At 40.4% G+C, this 21,572-nt stretch overlaps 1 protein-coding gene across 1 annotated transcript in view; it reads right to left on the bottom strand.

Moving 5' to 3' along the window:
- AMOTL1 (angiomotin like 1) overlaps positions 1-5,581 on the bottom strand; it is a 133,031-nt gene extending 127,450 nt beyond the window's left edge. The window contains exon 1 of the mRNA XM_014785239.2: positions 5,473-5,581. Coding sequence (XP_014640725.1) covers positions 5,473-5,557 — 85 coding nt within the window. The 5' untranslated portion in view covers positions 5,558-5,581. The remainder of the gene's footprint in view (positions 1-5,472) is intronic.
- Positions 5,582-21,572: the final 15,991 nt, after the last annotated feature.

Here is a 21,572-nt window from a genome sequence, read left to right as displayed (position 1 = left end):
GGGGAGTGTGCGCAGGCCTGATTTAGGAGGGAAGAGCGGGCCGTGGCTGCCTGAGCTGTATCCTCTTAGGATAAGCCAACAGAGGACACCAAGGACAAATGTATGACCACCCATACGGTTTCATCAAAAAGAAATTTGCTCTTAATTGGTCACAGCATTAGCTCCAGGCCCGAATTGACCCAAAGGACATTTCTCCTCTTAGGCTTTAATATTCTTTTCTTTTGGTATAATCCCACTTCTTTATAATCCTTGATGAAAGCGAGAAAGAAAACATAGTTGCTTTATTTCCCTTAAATGAAAATTAAGCCTCAGATAATGGCTTTAAGTGTTTCGTAACTTCCAGAAGAAAGAAATGGGCTCTATAGGAAAAATAACTATATCTCACCTGAAAAAAAAACTTGTTATCCTTAGCAGAGACAATACAAGCCAAGCGATGATATGAAATTAAGTCTGACAGGAAGCCAAGGATTCATTTTGGTAAAAATGCTAAATATATTCTCCAAAAATTCAAATACCAATGCAGTAGATGTTATTAACAAAAGCAAGATGTTTTGTGAAATATGTAAACAAATTGGATCCGTCCAGCCCCCCAGGATTCCTATTACCAACTATGGAATGCAGATGAAGATTTAAAAGGCTCCTCACTCAATAGCATATCAAAGGAAATAAACTCTGGCTGAGCCAAGAAGCTACTAGAAGGTGTATGTGGACATGAATCAGAATAAAGAACCGTTCCAAAAATACACACAGAAAAAGGTCCCTGCAGAGGAAAATCATACACTTCCAACTCACACTCAGTTGTATCTATGGAGTGAAACCAGACAAAACACCCTGTGTTAAGATTAAGGGCAAAAACATTTGCTGCAATTGAAATCTATGACTAAACCATTAAAAAAGAAATCCATAGGATGAATGCAAATTTCTGCTGAGATGCAGAGACCACTCTGATCTCATATTTTCCATCCCAGCATCCTGGACAGAGGCCTGAGAGGGAATTGCTTCCTTCAGAGACTGCAAATAAAATCGTCCTGGGCTGCACAGGAGCCTCTCCTCTTTCATGTTAAATTGATTTTTCCAAGAAGCTATAGACTTTGCAGTCCGCGTAGTATAGCATAGGTGCTAGAAGGAGAAGCAGAGGCCTAGGTTCTAGCCCTAGTTTCACCACTAATCTTTGATAAGTCTCCAAACCTGCCTGGACTGTGATCTCCTCTGTAAAATGAAAAGACCTTTATGAAACTTGTTTCAAAAGATGCCAATAGGAGATCATGGATAAGAGATTCCATTGTATTAGTCTTTTTACCATACTGTATGCAAGAGAAGTAGATAAAAAGGATCAAGCTTCACAGAAAGGTGGAGATGCCGAATGGTGTTGCCCTTTGAAACTGACAGAGCACAGCTCTGGAGTACAAAGACCCGGGTTTGAATGGAAGCTCTGCTGGCATTGGCTGTATGAGCTTGGCTTATTTATCTTGCCTTTCCAAGACTCAGTTTCCTCATCTGCAAAATGGAGATAACAATAACTACTTGATGAGATTTCAGTGAGGATTTGAATGAAATGAAATAATGCCCATGGCAGTGCTTGGCACACAGAGTGCTCTCAGAAAAAGTTCCTTTCTTCCTTCCTGAAGTGTTAAAACTCTCCCTGACCTTGAAGGGCACCAGAAGGGAAATCTGCTCCTTCCTGTTTTTATCACCATAATGGGAACAGCACCACTAAATTTCTAGACACAGCTGGCCCCTACTGCCAGGTTGTGTTTCCCACACTTCCTTCCTCTCCCAGAATGAGGAACTTAAGCGGGTTGAATCCCCTGGGAAGAGTGGATGACAGCAGGATTCCCAAACAGCTGAGTGAACACATCTATAACAGGAAGAATAAGTGTTTTATGGATTCACTGAAAAGGGCTATGGAGGCCTCCCCTCCTGCACCAAATCCCCACACGTATGATGTGGCAGCTGGCAAGTTGAAGGAGCAGGCAGCTCAGCTTGCAATGCAACAGTGAGAGACAGGGCTCTGGCTCAACACTGGTCCCTTCTGTTTTGTGTGTCAGGCACTGCGTATGATTTCATTTGGAAAATGTGTTCCAGACCTTTAAAATAAGTTTGTAAAATCACTGCCCCAGGTCCTTGAGGGTATTTCTAGGCGTGTAGGAAGCGGGAGTGGCAGAGGGACTTTCCTCCAGAAACTCCGTATCACCCCCGGACATCCTGGGCTCTCCTCAGCCAGTTTCCTGGAGGCTGTACCACCCAAATGGCAGCCCGAGATGCTCTGAGGATAACACAAAGGCAGATGTTGCGTGGATCTGGCCCTGCCTCAAGGCCTGTGACTCACCAGGATGACTGAGCCTCCCTGGCAAATAATGTAGTTCTCAGAGGACTCCATGAAGCCAAGTACAAAACCCTGAGGCCTGGAGACTTCCAGGACTTGCCCTGGTACTCCACGAGAAATGAAAACCCTTTTAGCCCACATTGGGCCTCAAAGATGGAGCGGCTGGTACTAGCCAGTGGTGGGAGGGGTGGGACAGGGGTATGGGGCGTGGAGGAAAGATGTTCGGAAGCAGGTGGGCCAAAGCCATGGCAATGCATTAGCTGAGGCAGCTGTAGGAGGGTCTTGGATGACAATCCACCCATTGCAACACCACTGTTTACTTTCTGGCCCTGCTCAGAGCTGGTTCTCTTTTCTACTATGACAATGAAATAACCAGCAATAAAAATCTTAACTGGACCACCAGAGCCTTAAACTGAGAAGGCAGAGGAGAGGATGTTGGAGGGTGAATTAAGGAGCAGTAGCCCACACTGGCCCTAGATTTGGCAGACCTGGGTTAAAATCCCCACTCTGCCATTTACCATACTTGCACAAGTATCTCAACCTCTTCAGGCTCAGTTCCTTCATTCATAAAATGAGAATAAGGTTGTTGTGACAATGAATTGAGACAGTCTATATCTAGACAAAAAAGGCTTAGCATAATGTCTGGTGTAATGTATCCATCTAAAAAATGATTACGAATATTTTTTTGTAATTTGTCCAATTCTGACTTAAGTCTGCCACTTAGGGGCTTCCACTTTGTTTCTGAGTGTATTTCTCATCTCACTTCAAGATTTCACCAGGTCCCCATTTTGTCGCCCCACCTAGACCTCTGAAGATCTGAGCCCTTTCCCTGAACCCCAGCCCAGGCCTCTGGGAACTACCCTAATACCAGCTGCCCACAAGGATTTTCAAATTTCAGCCACATTGATTTCTTGTTATGGTGCTTCGCCCACAAACCATAGCACTACCATGCTCTGCCTTGGACACCTCCATCATCACAGACTGATTGTCTGAACTGGTGCCAGATATCATGGTATCTGTTGCTCACCAGAGCTAAGCTCCTTCATCAGCCCCAGAAGCTCATCACTTACCTGAGAACAATGCCTCTCCTTTAGGCAGATCTAGACACAGGTCTGGTTCCCCTTCCTACTAGCCAGCCATGCCCCAAAGATTGTACATACACGACATGGTGAACTCACGGATGGATGTGCTAGGGCTTGGAACTGGTTACAATAAGCAGTTTCTAGCCACCCCTTTGTCACAGTGATCCCTAATGCTCCTTTCAATTCTAAAATTCTATGATGGATGATTCCATTGCCTAGGTTACAAAAGCACTGGCAGACAAACCACACCTACTTTCTTTCTGTCCTCTGCCTTCAAGCTTTGGTGAACAAGCCTGGGGTCATTGAATGAAATGCTATAGGTGAGCTGAAAGTAAGGTGAAGTGATATGGTGGTGCCAGAAGCAGTTGTGCAACAAGTTGGGTTGCCACAGTTAAAAACGGCTCTCAATGAAAGCAGAGATATGCAGACGATGTGCTCCTACCCATAATTCCTTCAATCACCCACTCATTCATTAGGCCACTCAGCCAGCCAGCCATCAAATATACATCAAGGATCTGCCAGGATGCTTGTGAAAGGAATGCAAACATGAATAAAACAAGATGTCTGCCCCAAGAAGCTCATATGCTGTCCAGATATAGACAATCACAATACAGTGTGTTAAGCACTGTGACACAGGAATCTGTGAGTTTTTTGGTAGCACTGAGGAGGGAACTCTCATTCAGACCAAGATCAGAGTAGGTAGGGGACAGCAGCAGGAAGAGATCCCAGAATAGATGACTTAAGTTGAAGCTTCAAACATGAGTAGGAGGTGGCCAAGGAGAAGGCAAATAGAATAACAGCTTTTGCAAAGGCTCACACATGTGCGAGACCATGCTGTATTCAAGGATCCAAAGGTAGGTCAACATAGCACTGAGGAAGGGGTTTGAATTTAGCGATGAGCAGCAGGAGATGAGTCTAGAGAGGCAGGCAGAAGTCAGAGCAGGAAGGGCTGTGTGTTGAGCTGAGGAGGTTCAACTTTATTCTATGGGCTGTGAAGAGATACTGGATTAAGAACCTTTAAAAAGTGGCTAGAGTGCCAGTGTGACAGTGCACAGGAGTGAACAGCTGTTGGTTTTTGGCTGGACTGCATTCCTCTCTCAGAGCATCGACCTTCCTTTTGGGGAATCTCCCACTGTGTGCAGTAGTCTTGGTTGGAAGATGTACCCTGGTGTAGTACAGAAGCTCAGTAAATGTTTGTTGCTGTATAAGTTACCCCATTTTAGAGATGGGGCCCATGGTGATCTCCATGTGTATATCTTGCTCTCTCTTTTGTATTCTCAGTGCTTGGCACACAGTAGATGCTCAATAATATTTGTTGAATGAATGCATGAACAACAAACAGATGGTTGGCATATCCTTGCTAAAAGTATCATGTGAATGCATTACCCTCAGTGGCCTTTGATCTCCCCATCTGTAGAATGGCTCCTACCACCAAAGTAGATCTCCAGTAGATTTGGGGGATGGTGGGAGGTGGACTTTTAGACCTGAGAGGACCACAGCTCTGAGTCAGGGTTATAGATCTTACGTTTGTATACTCCACTCCAGGACAGTAGCTACATCCCACTCTTTAAAGCTGGGTTGCACTAATCAGATGGTAGTACAAAGAAAAAGAAGGGAAGGTGAGATGACCTACTTTGTTTATACTGATTGCATTATCCTCAACCTTAATCCTTGCAGGGCTGTTGAGAGGAGAGGACACAAGATAAGCAGGAATACTGTGTCTGGTACCTGTTAGGTGCTCAAAGATGTATGATTAACTCCCCACCTGGCTAGGGTAAGGGCTCAGTAAATGAGAGTTTCATTACTCATGGTCCTTATGACAACCCTACAAAGTAGGCATTCTTACTCTCATGTTAGAGCTGAGGAAACGATAGATTTTCTCAAGGCTGCATAGCCTGTAGGTAGGAAATTCAGGATCTGAACCCAGCTCTGTCTGGCTCCACCACTCAGCTGCTTTTGAAAAGACAAACAGCCCTGGCACGTACTGAGTACAGCTGGGTTGACACAATGAGTTCAGGAGTTGAAGAGTACCACGTGAATCAGGGACATCAAAATCAGCCATACCCCCTCTAGTGTTGGCAAAATGATGGATTCCAGCATGAGACAACCAGGTTCCTTCTTCCAAAGGCCATTTTTCACTGAGGTCCATGCTTCTAGTAAGTCTCTTGTATGTGCTGCTCTCAGATCAAATGGAATCTGCTGAAATAGATAATGAGCACAAAAAAGAGAAGTGAATTACTATTGATGCTCTCCCAGGAGGGGAAACTTTCTTGAAGGAAAACAGTCAGTTTCTAGTTCTTTATGTTTTTTTAGCATGCAAAGATTGTGGCCAGGATTCAGACTTGCGTGGCCTGAGTGTGAGATCTTCCAATGAGGCTGCTCCAGTCCACAAACCATGGTTTCCCTCTCCAGTCAGTTAACAAATGTTTACGAAGCAACAATCACATACCAGGCTTTGAGCAAGAACTTACTGTGTTTAGTTCTGCATTCTTTGTAGACTCTGAGAATTTCAGGGTAGGATACAGTGGGATGTCAATTTCATAAAAATAAATAGATATATACTTCTATATATGCTTCAAAAATAGAGTGGAAAATTTTGAACTAAAAAATTGGGTGTAGCTACCATTGTATTGGAATTGTGAGTGCTGTTCTTTGTAATTTTCTGCATTTCCCATGATAAATCTGCATTCCTTTTATAATCTTGAAAAAGTAAATAATAAATATTATTTTAAAGGAAAATCTCAGGGCCAAGAAGGACCTTGGAGACCAATTTTCCATTTCCTCTTGAAAACCATGATAGAAAGTCATATGTCATGAGTGCCCTTGGTTTTCATAAAAAGGTCGCCTCACTGGCTGCCTCTGAGAAGGCCAGCCTGGGGACTCTCTACCTATAAACTGTATCTGGGGAGATTACAACTCATGGCCAAACTTTTGCCCAAGTTACAAAGACATTTTTATTATGCTCTGTGTGTAGCAGGTCCTCAAATGGACATGGCTGAATAATTGAACATGACTGATTGACAGAATCTGTGAATGCAGCTGGTGAGACATCCACCATGGCAGAAATCCTGTCAGCCTAATTAGGATGGGCACTGATTATCATTTGTTGTAATCAGAGCAGCTGGTTTGATTTCGTCTCAAGAATGCTGTTCAAAGTTGCCCTGCAAGTTCCTGCACTGCCCACCTGACTGTAGGCATGGCAGACTGACTTGTTGCCTTCTGGCTGTCTGCCTAGAGAAGTGTGGTACTCTTGGGAGTTGCAAAAACAACCAAAAATCTCTAGGGAAATACCAGGAGGTACCAAAGATTGTACTGCACTTTGTGGTTACTGGCCCAAAAGTTTTAGAAGGGAATCCTAGAGCAGCATGTATAGTACAAGGCCATGATGTAAACATTAGACTCATCAATAAATCCACATTTTACCCTGACTGTGGTACTACCTGGGTGAGTTTGGGTAAAGAACTTACTCTCTCTGGCCTTAATTTCCTCAACTTTAAATGAAGGAATTAGGACTAGATGCTGTGAAAGGCCTGTTTAGTCTTCCAAGACATGCAGCCCTATAATATTCTACTTTTACATATGAAGGCAACCTATCCACCCACATCAGTGGGCTGAGAAAGCTGTATTATTTATCCATCAGCAAGCTGAAGATCAGCCTCAGCATGTGAGAGGTGAGGCTACCATTGGAACAAGACATGTTCTCTGTGCAAAACTAAAAATATGTCAGGAATAGAAATCCAGTTCTGGACTGTGATCACACTGGTATCATTTAATCAAATGAACTAAATATTCAACATCCTGTATCTTCACCAATTATTAAATAACATTAACAATAATATTATATCCTTAAAAAGCAACATCTATTTACATTATGTAGACTGGTCTTCAAAACGACTTCAGTAATCCTTGCAGTATCCTTGAGAAGGGAGTTAGAGATAATAGATTTGTTTGACAAAAATAGAGCTTTACTGATTAATTGGAGAGTTGGTTTCAAAGTAGACTCCTCATCCCTCTTGGACCAGCGGCCTAGGCACCCAGTGGCCCCCAGGAAACAGATTTGCAAGATGATATCTCTGGATGTGTGAGGTTAGGCTCTCACATCCATGCATTTTATTTTATTAATCTGAACTACATAGGTTCATATTGAATGTGTTATTAACTTCAACTCACAAACCCTGCTGGTTTCTCTGAGGCTTGAATTTCACACCTCAGCTTGGGAAAGCCAAGCATAAAATGTGAAATGAAATTACATCAAACACAAGTATTTCGAGAAAGACTTTGATCAATCACATCTGTTACTGAAATTCTAACACCATCACTTCAGTCACAGGAAGCCTCAGAGTTGCTCATGAAACTCTAGAGTCTAGAAAATATTTTACAGGATTCTGGCCATATAAAACAACTTATTCAGGGTTTTCTATAAAGTGTTGAACCTCTATCCAAGTCAAAATTCTATCAAAGACTAAGTCCGTGAAGAAGAAACTAAAGAGAGAAAAAAGTTAATGCAACCATGGGAATAGGAAGTGAGGAAATACTTTTCTCTAACACAGCACATGGCAACTCAAACATTAATACAGGGGGTGGAGTGAGTGGGAAAGCCTAGAGAAACTTATAGTTGTAGTTCTGACTTTGAGAAGCACTTTTTTGAAGAGACAGCTACACTCCCATGTTCATTGAAGCATTGTTCACCACAGCCAAGATATGGAAACAAACTGTCCTGTCAATGGATGAATGGACAAAGGTATGGTGTATACATATAATGAAATATTATTCAGCCATGAAAAAGAAGGAAATCCTGCCATTTGTGACAACATAGGTGGAGCTGGAGGACATTATGCTAAGTGAAATAAGCCAGACAGAGAAAGACAAATACCGCATGGTATCACTTATACATAGAATCTAAAAAGGAAAAAAAAGTAGAACTCATAGAAACAGAGGATAAAAAAGTGGTTGCCAGGGGCTGGGAGGGTGGGGGAAATGGGGAGAGGTTGGTAAAAGGGTACAAACTTTCGGCTATAAGATGAATAAGCTCTGAGGATCTAACGTATAACACAGTGACTATAGTTTTTTTTTAAAATTAATTAATTTATTTATTTATTTTTTGAGGAAGATCAGCCCTGAGCTAACATCTATGCTAATCCTCCTCTTTTTGCCGAGGAAGACCGGCTCTGAGCTAACATCTATTGCCAATCCTCCTCGTATTTTTTTTTTCCCCCAAAGCCCCAGTAGATAGTTGTATGTCGTAGTTGCACATCTTTCTAGTTGCTGTATGTGGGACTCGGCCTCAGAATGGCCGGAGAAGCCATGCGTCGGTGCACACCCAGGATCCGAACCTGGGCCGCCAGTAGCGGAGCGCACGCACTTAACCGCTAAGCCACGGGGCCGGCCCCATGGTGACTATAGTTGATAACACTATGTTGTATAATTGAAATTTGTTAAAAGAGTAGAACTTAAATGTTCTCATCAAAAAAAAGATAAATATGTGAGGTGACGGATATGTTAACTAGATGGGAGGAATCATTTCACAATGTATACATATATCAAATCATCACAATGTACACTTTAAATATCTTACAATATTGTTTGTCAATTATATGTCAAGAAGACAAAAAAATAAATCAAGAAAAAAAAAGAAACTAATCACCTGCATAGTTGGACACTGGGATCTACAGAATACTGGGATACTATGAATACATAATTTATATTTAATAAATACTGGTTGATTGAATGGATGAATTAATGATAATGACCATGTGGGTAAGGACCCTAGTCAGATTTCTGATACCGGTAAGCTCCCAAAGGAGATCTGTCTACCCTAAAAGAGTGATAAGAGGCCAAACGGACCTTTGGACCAGAACTCTCCTTAAACTGACACATCCTCCTCTCTTTTCAGAGCTGCCTCTAGAGCAAGCCATCTACTCAGCTGCCTGAGCCAGAAACTGGCCATCCTTGATTGATTGATTACATCTCACATCCAATCAATCACCAACTTTTGTCCATTCTATCTTTCAAATGTCCCAAGAATGCATCTGCTTCTCTCTGTTTTCATTGCCTCAGCCTTAGTTCAGCCACTATCATCTCTCACTGAGATACTGCAAAGACTTCAGTGGAACCCTGGTCTTCCTTTCCCCCAACCCATTCTCCACACTTTATTGTAGTAATATTTTTAAAGCACAAATCTTATCGTATTACTCCTTGATTAAAATACTCCAATGATTCATTACCCTAGGAGAAAGTCCAGACCACATAACATGGTATATAAGACCCAGCTGTAGCAAAGTATTTGCGGTCCCTGAATAAGCTCCCCTCTTTGGTCTTTTGTATATTCAGCCATTGCTAGAGCTCTAGCAAGACTGTTCTTCCTGCCTCACCTTGCTAACTACAACTTACCCTTCACGTCTCATCTTAGATTTGGTTATGTGTTCCCCACAGACTTCCCTGGGCTTACCCTGTTACAGCATGTATCACACTGTACTCTAATGGTCTGTAAATATGTCTGTAGAGTTTAGTTCATAGTTTATGTCCTTGAGAGCAGAGATCCTACTTATTTGTAACCTTAGCACTTGTACAGTAGCTGTCACAAGGTGAGTACTCAATATATATTTGTTGAATGAATGACTATATGAATGAATGGTGGTGTTGGGCACAACTGTATCTCAGTTTAACATATCCCTTTGGAAAGTAGTCTCTTTGCAGCCTCACCCACCTCCTCTGCTTCTTTGGCAATTTCTCCACCTAAAAACCGCACCCTATCTGCCTCTGCTTCCTGGCCTTATACTGACTTTCTCATCCAGTCTAACTTGCTGAGATTCTTCCACTTAAACTCCCACTTCGGTTTACATACCTGCTCCTCTGCCCAGCATGCCACTAGAGGCCCTGCCCCTCAAACACCTGCCTCCCTCCCCAAGCTTGGGATGAAACTAAACTTCTGATTATCCACCAGAGACACCCGCCCACCTAATGCAGCTGAGTCACGCCTAGACCTCTAAGCAACACCTCTAGGGTCATTTCTAGTGGTGGGGGCTTAATCTAGGAATACAAATTCAGAAAAACTCTGGTCATACTTTGACTCTGCCTTAACTGCCATGATATAGCGCCATCTGTAGAGAAGGAATTAATTAGCTAGAAGTGCCATGTTTGGGGAAACTGGATGGCATATTCCATCATTCAAGTGTTCAAGCAACCATGGGTCCTAAGGAGCATGAACACCCTCACAGCAAGCAAGTAATTTGCTGATAACTTATACTAAAAATCAAGATACACATAAATGTGTATACATATACAAAATGAATTCATTCATTCATTTGATAAATATTTACTTGGTGTCTCCTATGTACTAGTCATTATGCTAAATGTTTGGGGTAGAAAAGGATAAATATTGCCCTTCCTTCAAGAAGTTTTCAACCTTGTGGGGAGACAAATGTCTGGACATATCATTACAGAACAATGTACTAAGTGCAAGCATAGAGGCATGCACAAGGTAAACCAAGGATCTGCAAATAATAGAATCTGGAAGCTGGAAGGGATCTTAGGGCCTTCAGTCCAACCCTTGCCTCATGCATGACTCCCCGGTACATGCCTACCCAGCCTATACTCAAACACTACAAGTGAGAAGGAGCTCATTTCCTCCCCAGGCAGCCCATTACATTTGTGAACACTTCTGTCAAGCAATTCATTTTCAAATTCTCAACATAATATTGACATTCACCAACAATCCTCAGTGCTGCTGAGCTGTTTTAGGACCTCCTGCCCCTTGTTATGTTCTTCAAAGGCAGCTTGAAAGTGAGATGCTCTTCTACAAATATCAAGATTTTGCCCCAGTTCTGATGCTCTCCAAGCCTTGAGGATCTAGATCGTCTTCTTCAGTGGAACGTTCCACCTTGGTTACGAGTAAAGGATGTAAATCTATCTTGTCACACCCAGAAAACAAACCAAACAACTAAATTGAAAATTATGAGGTCCTTTGCAGAACTCTCAGTGACTCAGGCTTTTCATCTCTAAAGAAGAGGTCACATGATGGGATCTTTCTTCTCAACTAGGAATTTCTAGCTCAGATCTCGTTATCTAGGATCTAGGTGTCTTGGTCAGTTTGGGGTGCCATAACAAAGTACTATAGATGGGGTGGTTTATAAATAGCATTTATTTCTCACAGTTCTTGAGGTTGGAAGTCTGAGATTAGCATGGTCAGGTTCTGGCAAGGACTCTTTTTCTGCTGCAGATTGCTGACTTATTGCATTCTCACACGGCAGAAGGAGAGCTGGAGTGCTCTCTGGGGGTCTCTTTCATAAGGGCACTGATCCCATTCATGAGGGCTCCACCCTCATGGCCTAATTACCTACCAAAGGCCCCACCTCCTAATACCCTTACACTGGAGTCAGGGCTTCAACATATGAATTCTGAGGGGACACAAACATTCAGTCCACTGCACTAGGTCTAGTCTGGTATCAGCTATCAGAGAAATCCAATCATTGGTGACCTTGTGGACCACAGTAGAATAGAGGGCAATCTCCTCTGGGGCTGCCCCAACAGTTTGGTTCTGATGAGTTTCAATTTCTAAACTTGGAAGGTTCTTTTCCTTCCAGCTCCAAAAAACCCAACACATCAGAGTGTACATCTGGGCTCTTGATGTTCAAGTGATAAAATTCAGTGGCACTTACAATACAAGACTCTTATGCTTGGTTGGAAGAAAAGAGTAGAATGCTCTAAGTTTCCATCGTGAAAGAAAATACTTCTCTACATGAATAAAAGGATATGAAATGCTAGAGGCATAAAGTTTTCCTCTGCCTGAAAGGGCTGATGTTTAAAGAGTTGCCATGATTCTTCTAGGCTTCTTATTTGTTTCTAAGTATTCTTACCAACTTTGTAGAATTGGAAAGTTTGAGTAAGTTAAAAACCATTATTTCAGATTGGCTAATCTAACCGGGCAGAATATTTGTGAAGCTGCTGTGGAATGTATTGATGTTAATATTTTAAGTACTCCAATTAATAATTTATGCTACTACTCTCTAAGGAGCTGTGGCAACAAGCATATTTTTAGGAAACCTAATGAAGTTACAAAATTATGAGGTCCTTTGCAGAACTCTCAGTGACTCAGGCTTTTCATCTCTAAAGTCAGTCCATTGAGACCAAGCTCAGAAGTCCTTTCCACCGTGAAACGTTCCCAGGCAGAGTTATTTCCTTCTCCCTTTGTGCTTCTCAGAACTTTTTATATTTCATTAAGACAACAATTTTCCATTGGGTGGTAATACTCTCTTTACAAGATGATTGTCATTTCCATTAGAAGGCGGTCTCCTCAGGACAAAGTCATATCTTATCCACCCTTCCATTTCCACTGTTGGCACAATGCCTGGCCAGACTTGGGGTCAGACAACACTTGTTGGATGAATGAGACTGACATACCTAGAGCTGAGAAACTCAGATGTGTCTGTACCTGCAAATTCTTCACATAATTCAGGGTTAAATCAGCAATAATAACAAAAGATTTGTCATCATATTCTGCCATCCAGGTAGTACAATGTCCAAGTATATACTGACAAGGAAAGAGAAAGGAAAATAAATACTTCAAGAAAACTGGTTCTCATCTGGTTTGCGATCATTTCTTAACTTAGTGACCCTGGACAAATCATTTCATCTCCCTGGAGCTCAGTTTTTCAAGTGTGTGAAATAGGACTCATGAAGTCCATTATTCCATCTCTAGCAGAGTCTTGTGAAAATCATATGTCAACTGGGGAATCACCAAAACAGTACACAAATGCATAACACTGTTATCATTCAGCAAATTTGCTTATAGATATCACTTGGTATGCAGTACTGAATTCCAACTTCGGGTTGCCCAACTTCGGAGGTGACGTGGCATATGGGAGTCAGTATAAATGTAATGGACTGTAAGAGTAAGGACTTTGGGGACAGATCTAGATTTAAATCCCAGGTCCACCATTTCCTAGCAGTGATCTGTGGGCAAGGTACGTGTATAACGTCACTGAGCCTAATTTTTCCCCTCTGTAATAGGAGACGATAGCACACTCTTTGTGGGGTTTGTAAGGATTAACTGAGAAATATCTGTAACATACCTAGTATAGATTCTGGCCAATAATAAAACCCAATAAATGGCAATGGTAGTTGTTTTTATTAAAGTCATTATTGACTCTCGAAGTAGATATACTTCTGGGAGTGACTTAGTCCCACGTGCAAACTTCATTCCTTGGGGAAATGAGCTGTGACGAGGCATTAGGAAGCAGAAATTTGTTGCCAAAGGAAGGCTACTGAATGGAACACACTTTCCCAGGACAGGACACATGTAAAAAGCGGGTAAGAGTACAAATGTGAAACGTTTGCTGTGTGTCAGTTCTAGAAAGGAGGGAAAAAAACCAGGCAGGCAAGAGTAACAGAGGCGAAGAGGCAGAGACTAGTTCTGCAAGGACTTGCTGAGGCAGAGCCGGAAACAATGCCACCTGAGCATGGGATACTGGGAAACCACAGGAGAAGATTAAGTGGTTCTATTTGAAAAAAGGAATTGGGCTGCAGTCTACGAGGAAAAGACAAAGAGCCAGAATAAGATAAACTGCCACAGCTCTGATTATGAACCCAGAATAGAATATCGAAGTGGGCCCCACAGCAAAGGGCTGTTGTTCATACACAGATCTTTACAGCCATACCTGTGCAGGGGGAAATATCAGGGTCACCATCTAATCCAGCTGTCCATCCATTAGAAAGATAATGTGAGCCACATCTATAATTTTAAATTTTCTCATAGCCACATTTTTAAAAAAGTAATACAAATGAAATTAATTTTAGTAATATATTTTATTTAATCCACTATATCCAAAATAGTATTTCAACACGTAATCAATGTAAAAAATCATTAACGAGAAAGTTAGATTTCTTTTTTTCACTCCGAGGCTTCAGAATCCAGCAAGTATTTTTACTTATAGCACGTGTCAATTTGTACTAGCCACACCTCAAGTGTTCAGTACTCACATATGGCACAGATCTGATCCCAAGGGAAAATGAATTCCATTCTCCTGACCTCCTAGGCCAGGAGGCTGTTAAGACCTTTTGAAAGCCCAGATTCATAGAGCCAGAAATGACCTTTGGAGATGTTCAGAGTACAAGGGCCATCTATACATTCCTGACAGGTTTTTCCTTAGCATCTTTGTTTGAAGTTAAGCAGCTTCACACCCCATTTAAAACCATCCTCCAACTCAGCATTCACTGAGGACTGACTTAGTGCTTGGCCTGGACAGGTTAATCGTGGTGCATGTTCTATCCACTCTCCCATTCTAAGAGAAACTGCCTTACTCACATCTTTCCCCTTCTGTCCCAAGGCAGCTTTATGCACCCACTTTTTCTCCTCATGCCTTCTCTGGCTCAGGTGATCAGGGGTGGGCACACGACTCCATGAACCATTTCATCCACCTCTGTAGGCACCTGATGTGGAAAAGCTCACCCAACCAGGGACAGACCATTGTGAACTAGCTAGGCCAATCAGATCTTCTGTCAGGAATATGGAGGCAGAATCAGTCAGTCCATAGGGAGAAGCATGGGAAGAAGACACAAACACAAGAAGCAGAGAGAGCCACAGTACTATTGAGTCCCGGTCAATCCTTAGCTTCTTCAGGTTCCTCTTTGGTCTATTTTCCAGACCAGGCTTCCAAAAGCCATTTCATTTTAACAAAGCAATTCTCCAGGTGAAAGAATTTTGAAAGCCTCCTCTGGCAGGGTCTCCAAGTAACCCTGGTTCCTGGGGCTTTGTTGGAACCTTCCAGTACCAACCACATTCTGGGCTCCTGAGGTGCAACTATTTTGCTGTTTCTGGTTTTCCATGAGATTCCTATATTTTTATGGTCTTGGTTAGTTTACAAGAATCCTCTTTGTGTTGAGGAAGCCTGAACGAGTCTATACCCTTCAACAAAAAGGCCTGCCACAGAGAGGGATGCTTTCACACACATGAAATGAATCTCTTTTCCACCACTCCCCTCTGGACTTGTTTGCACCCAGTCTCATGCCAACACTTAGCCTGACAGAGGAGTGATGAATTCCTTTGGGTTGCATTCCAAAGTAATTATATTTTGAAAAGACCTCATCACAGTGGCCTTCTGGGGACCTTTTTAAGCCTCACATCATCTGCAGCAGTGCTTCTCAACCACGACTGCACATTAGAACCACCAGGGGTACTTTTAAAATATGCTGATGCCGAGGCCCTCTCCAAGACCTACGAAATTAGAATCTTTGGGGGCAGGTCCCTGGGTACCTGTTTTTCTTAAAAGCTCCCCATGTAATTCTTTTTTTGTTTTTGTTTTTTTTGATGAGGAAGATCAGCCCTGAGCTAACATCCATGCCAATCCTCCTCCTTTTTTTCCCTTTTTCTCCCCAAAGCCCCAGTAGATAGTTGTATGTCATTGTTGCACATCCTTCTAGTTGCTGTATGTGGGACACTGCCTCAGCATGGCTGAACAAGCAGTGCGTCGGTGTGCGCCCAGGATCTGAACCCCGGCCGCCAGTAGTGGAGCGTGCTCACTTAACCGCTAAGCCACGGGGCCGGCTCCTCCCCATGTAATTCTTATGTGCAGCTGCAATTGAGAAACACTGATATACAAGATACAGCCTTGTACAGGCTTGCGTTTCTGGCAGAGAAAATCATGTACTGTTCTTAATTATAAAGGAATGCATATTTGTTTTGTAAAGAATACATAAAAAGTGGGGAATGATCCAAAGTGAAAAGTAAGTCTCACTCATCAACAGAATCCCCAACAGTCCCACTCCCTAGAGGTAACTATTATAGTTTCTTGTGTGCTCTTCCAAAAATTGTCTATGCCTATGCAAATATATATACGTATACATATACATATATGTATATATGCATATATATTTATATATAAAAATAGATGTGTCTACATATATATTTGTATATTTATGTATATATTTATATACATGTATATGTGTGTGCATATATACACACACACACATACACATGCATACATAACACAAACACCCACACACATATTTTTTTTTCCTGTGACTGGCTTTTTCTCTTACTAATATATCTTGGTTATTAGCCTAGAAGTCTTTGATAAAGAAAAATAATGGCAGAGTTCGAGAGGGTACTTACTTTCCCAGATAATAAAACAAATTATACAGCCAATGTAGTTAAAACAGTGTGATTTTGTTGCTAGAATAGATAAATTATTTGTTTGAAGAGAATAAAAAGTTCATAAACTAGGGGCCGGCCCAGTTGTGTAGTGGTTAAGTTTGTGCACCCTGCTTCAGCGGCCCAGGGTTTCCAGGTTCAGATCCCAGGTGCAGACCTACACACCACTTGGCTGGATCCCACATACAAAAAATCAAGGAAGATGGGCACAGATATTAGCTCAGGGACAATCTTCCTCAGCAAAAAGAGGAAGATTGGCAACAGATGTTAGCTCAGGGCCAATGTTCCTCATCAAAAAAAAAAGTTCAAAAAATAATCAATGAAATTGATTTGTTATATGAAAAACTTGGCATTTCAAGTCAGTAGGGAAAGGATAGACTATTCAATAAATAGTATTGGGATAATGAGCTATTTTTTAAGTGGATTCCTATTTTCCAGTATACATAAAAATAAATTCAATATGAATAAAAAAATCTAAATAATAAAAGCAATTCCTAAGCATGTTAGAAGAAATAATTTTATCCTGGAGTGGGAAAAATTTTACTAACACATGAAATCTGGAAGTCCTAAAATAAAGACATATTGGGTACATAAAATTTAAAACTTCTCTGAAAAGAAAGACACAATGAAGAAAAGTAAAATAAAAATGAGTAAATGGAAAACAATATTTACAACATATATAAAAAAGATTAATATCCATACTATAAAAAGTTTCATATACTAATAAGGAAATGACAACCAACTGAAAGATAGACAAGGCTATGAACTGACAATTAACAGGTAAACAAACATGAAATATAAATATATGAAAACATGCTCAATCTCAATACTCAGAGAATGCAGATTAAAACAATGCTGACTTTTTTTTCACTCATCACATTGTCAAAATGTTTTAAAAGATTGATGATCAATCAAAAGATGGTGACTTTGAAGAAATGGATATTCTCACACTTTGGTAGAAGAATAAATTGATACAGCTTTTAAAATGACAATTTGGCATATTCTCTAATACAAAATTCATATGATGTCCTTTAACCCAGCAATTTCACTTCTGAGTATCTATCCTACCAAATACAATTGCAAAACAAGTGAGCACAAAGATATATATGATGCAGCATTCCTTGCAATGAAAAAAAAAGGAAACACTTGAATGCCCTTCAATAAATAGCTAAATAAAATAAGTGTAGTTATATTGCAAATTCTATACAGCCATTAAGACAAATAAGCTGATTCCATAAGAACTGATATGAAAAGTTGTGATGATAATATCGTGAATTGTAAAAAGCCAGGTTCAAAACAACTTATAAATATGATCCAATTTATGTAAAAGAAAGAAATACACACACACGCACACACTTCTAGTCACATAGAGAAAGGGCTAGAAGGAATAGCAAACTTTTAATAGAGCTATTTCTAGGGAAAAAAAGAGAGATTTCAAGCTTGGGAGTATGATGAGGCTTTGAAGGAAATATTCATTTAACATTATATATTTTTTACATTTTTTATAATGCATATTTATTAATTTTGTAATTTTCTTAAATAATAAAGTTTTCTCACTTTTAATTTGTACTTCTTAAATTGGGAGCTTATCTTCCTTCCTTAAGTTTATTGGTCATTTGTATTTCTTTTCTTCTGAACAGCCTGTTCATGTACTTAGTCCATTTTTACTCAATTTCTTTTTATTTTATTGAATGTACTATTTAAATTTTAAGAAAAATATATTTTGCTATGTTACATAGATATTGCAAATGGCTTTTCCATTTGTCATTTGTATTTTGATTTCATTTATACTGTTTTCATCATAGATGTTTCATTAATATTTTGTGTAATTAAACGTATCAACCTTTTTCTGTTTTGCTTCTGGGTTTGGTGCTATGCTTTAAAAGATCGTTCCTACTTCAAGATTATTAAATAATTTACCCATTTAAAATTATTTTTATTGTTTAATATTAATATATGTTTTTATTGATCTGGAATTTATTTAGGACAGGGATCCAGCTTTACTTTTCTTTCCAAATGGCTGTCAATTCTCCCAATACCACTAGGTTGAAATGCTACATTGGCATGTTTGTTGGGTCTATTTCTGGACTCTCTATGCTTTTCCATTGATCTCTCTATGTTGCACCAGTATTTTGATTACTGTATACTGCTACATGCTTTAATATATGGCTAGACTTCCGTCCCCACATTTCTTTTCCCCCTAGAAATTGCCTGGCAATTCTCATTTTTTTATTTTAAAAGTTTATTATGGGACAAGATGTATAGACTCACTTCTCCCTGCTACTTTCCTTTAAATATAACTAAATATCCTGGAAATAACAGACAATCATGCAATGATGCTAAAAGATGGAAAGAAGAAGGCTGACTGGCTAGGGACCACAGGACCTGAGTACCGTGGAGATTCCCCTAGGTTTTCTTTTCATCTCCCATATAACCCATACTGGGCACCAGAGAGGCCTACAACCTGAGACCACCAACAGGCATAGAATAAAAACCAATCAAGAAAAGCCTCTTCTCTCTGGCCAAAGGACAGGTAAGGGGTGAGCCCAGCAGAGACCTAGTGGAAAGATACATCCCTGATCCCCATGTAGGGCAGTAACAGGACCAAGAGACTGATGTGCCTGCAGCAGCAATGATAGCAGAGCAGGCTAACTCATTCCCCATCCCACACCTGCTGGCAAGATTTACCTTCCTCAGTGTCAACATCAGCAGGATCCTCACCCCATACCCAGAACAGCAGTGGTCCTCATCTACATCAGCATCAGTAGGGTCCCTGTCCCATACCTGAGACGGCAGATGGGCCAATCCATCCTTAGGAGCAGCATCAGCAGAGTCTGGGTGGGGATTCATCACCTGCTCCACACCCATCAAGCAGCCCAGGAGGCCCTTGTAGTAATAAAGCAGGAGCCCAAATAGCGTCAGGAGAACAAGGTAGCTTATATTAGTATTGCTAGAGCTCGAAAAACAAATTATTATTGGAACTACAGCTCACAAAAGTAGGCCAGGACCTACACTCTAGGTCTAAATAAGGTGATTTCCTACTAAAATAAAATAAAGTAGGATTGAGAGTTTCCTAATACAATATCCAAAATGTCCAAAGTACAAGTGGAAATCACCCATCATACCCAGAACCAGGAAAAATACAACTTGAATGAGAAAAGACAATTGACCAGTGCCAACATTGAGGTGAATCAGATGTTGGAATAATCTGACAAGGACTTTAAAGCAGCCATTATAAAAATGCTTCAATAAGCAATTACAAATTCTCTTGAAATAAATGAAAAACCTAAAAATGTTGGCAAAGAAATTGAAGTTATAAAAAAGAATCAAATGCAAAATAGTTTAAATATACAATAACAGAAATAAAAATCTCACCATATAGGAAGGAAATAATAAAGATAACAGAAATAAATGAAACTGAAAACAGGAACACAATAGAGAAAATCAGTGAAACAAATAGCTGGTTGTTACAGGAAAAAAAATCAATAAGATCAGTAAACCTCTAGCTATACAGATGAAGATTTAAAAAAAAAAGCAGACACAAAGTACCAACATCAGGAATGAAACAGAAGATATTGCTATAGATCCTGTAACCATTAATATAATAATAAGGAAATCTATGGATAACTTTACACTCTTGAATTCAACAACTTCAAACAAATGGAATAATGCCTTGAAAACCATAAACAATGAAGTCAGTCAAGATGAAGTAGATAATCTGAATAGTTCTACAATCACTAAAGAAATTGAATTTATAAAATTTAAAAGCTCCTTAAAAAACTCTCTAGGTCCAAATGATTTCACTAGAGAATTTTACCAAGCATTTACAGAATAATTAACACCAATTTTACACAATCTCTTCCAAAAAATAAAAGAGAAGGAATCGCTTGTGACTCATTTTATTACCCTGACACCAAAATCAAACAACATAGTACTAAAAAAAGGAAAAACTACAAATCAATAAGTCTCATGAACTGAGATGCAAAAATTCTCAAGAAAATATCAGTAAATTGAACCCAACAGTTCTTTATAAAAAAGAATAATATACCACGACCAAGTGGGATTTATTCCAGGTATGCAAAGCTTGTTTAATATTTAAAAATCAGTGCTGGCCTGGTGGCACAGTGGTTAAGTTCACATGCTCTGCTTTGGTGGACCAGAGTTTGCATGTTTGGATCCTGGGCACAGACCTACACATCGCTCATCAAGCCATGCTGTGGCAGTGTCCCACATACAAAACGGAGGAAGATTGGCACAGACGTTAGCTCAGCGACAATCTTCCTCAAGCAAAAGGAGGAAGATTGGCAACAGATTTTAGCTCAGAGCCAATCTTCCTCACCAAAAAAAAAAAAAGACGTTTAATATTTAAAAATCATTCAGGGCCGGCCCTGCGGCTTGGTGGTTAAGTGCGCGCGCTGCGATGCTGGCGGCCCGGGTTCGGATCCCGGGTGCGCATCGAGGCACCACTTCTCCATCCATCCTGAGGCCGAGTCCCACATACAGCAACTAGAAGGGTGTGCAGCTATGACATGCAACTATCTACTGGGGCTTTGGGGGGAAAAAATAAAATAAATAAAATCTTTAAAAATCATTCAAATGTAATCCATTCTATCAACAGGCTAAAGATGAAAAATCATATGATCATATCAATTGATGCAGAAAAACTTTTAACAAAATCCTATACTCATTCATGATAAAAACTTTCAGCAAACTAAGAAAAGAGGGAAACTTCCTCAACTTGGTCAAGAGCATCTACAAAAAATCTACAGTTAACATCATACTTAGTGGTAGAAGAAAGATTGAATGCTTTTCCTCTAAGATTGGGAATAACGCAAGGATGTCTGCTGTCACTGTTCCTACTCAATATAGTACTGAGAGTTCTAGCCAGTGCAATAAGGCAAGAAAAATAAATAAAAGTCATACGGATTGTAAAGGGAAAATTAAAACTATCTCTGTTTGCAGATGACACGATGGTCTATGTAGAAAATCCCAAAGAATCTACAAAAACACTAGAACA

This window comes from Ceratotherium simum, chromosome 7 (assembly GCF_057802395.1).
Source record: "Ceratotherium simum simum isolate JZ-2026a chromosome 7, ASM5780239v1, whole genome shotgun sequence".
NCBI classification, from domain to species: domain Eukaryota; kingdom Metazoa; phylum Chordata; class Mammalia; order Perissodactyla; family Rhinocerotidae; genus Ceratotherium; species Ceratotherium simum.
This window is presented reverse-complemented; position numbering and strand designations above follow the sequence as displayed.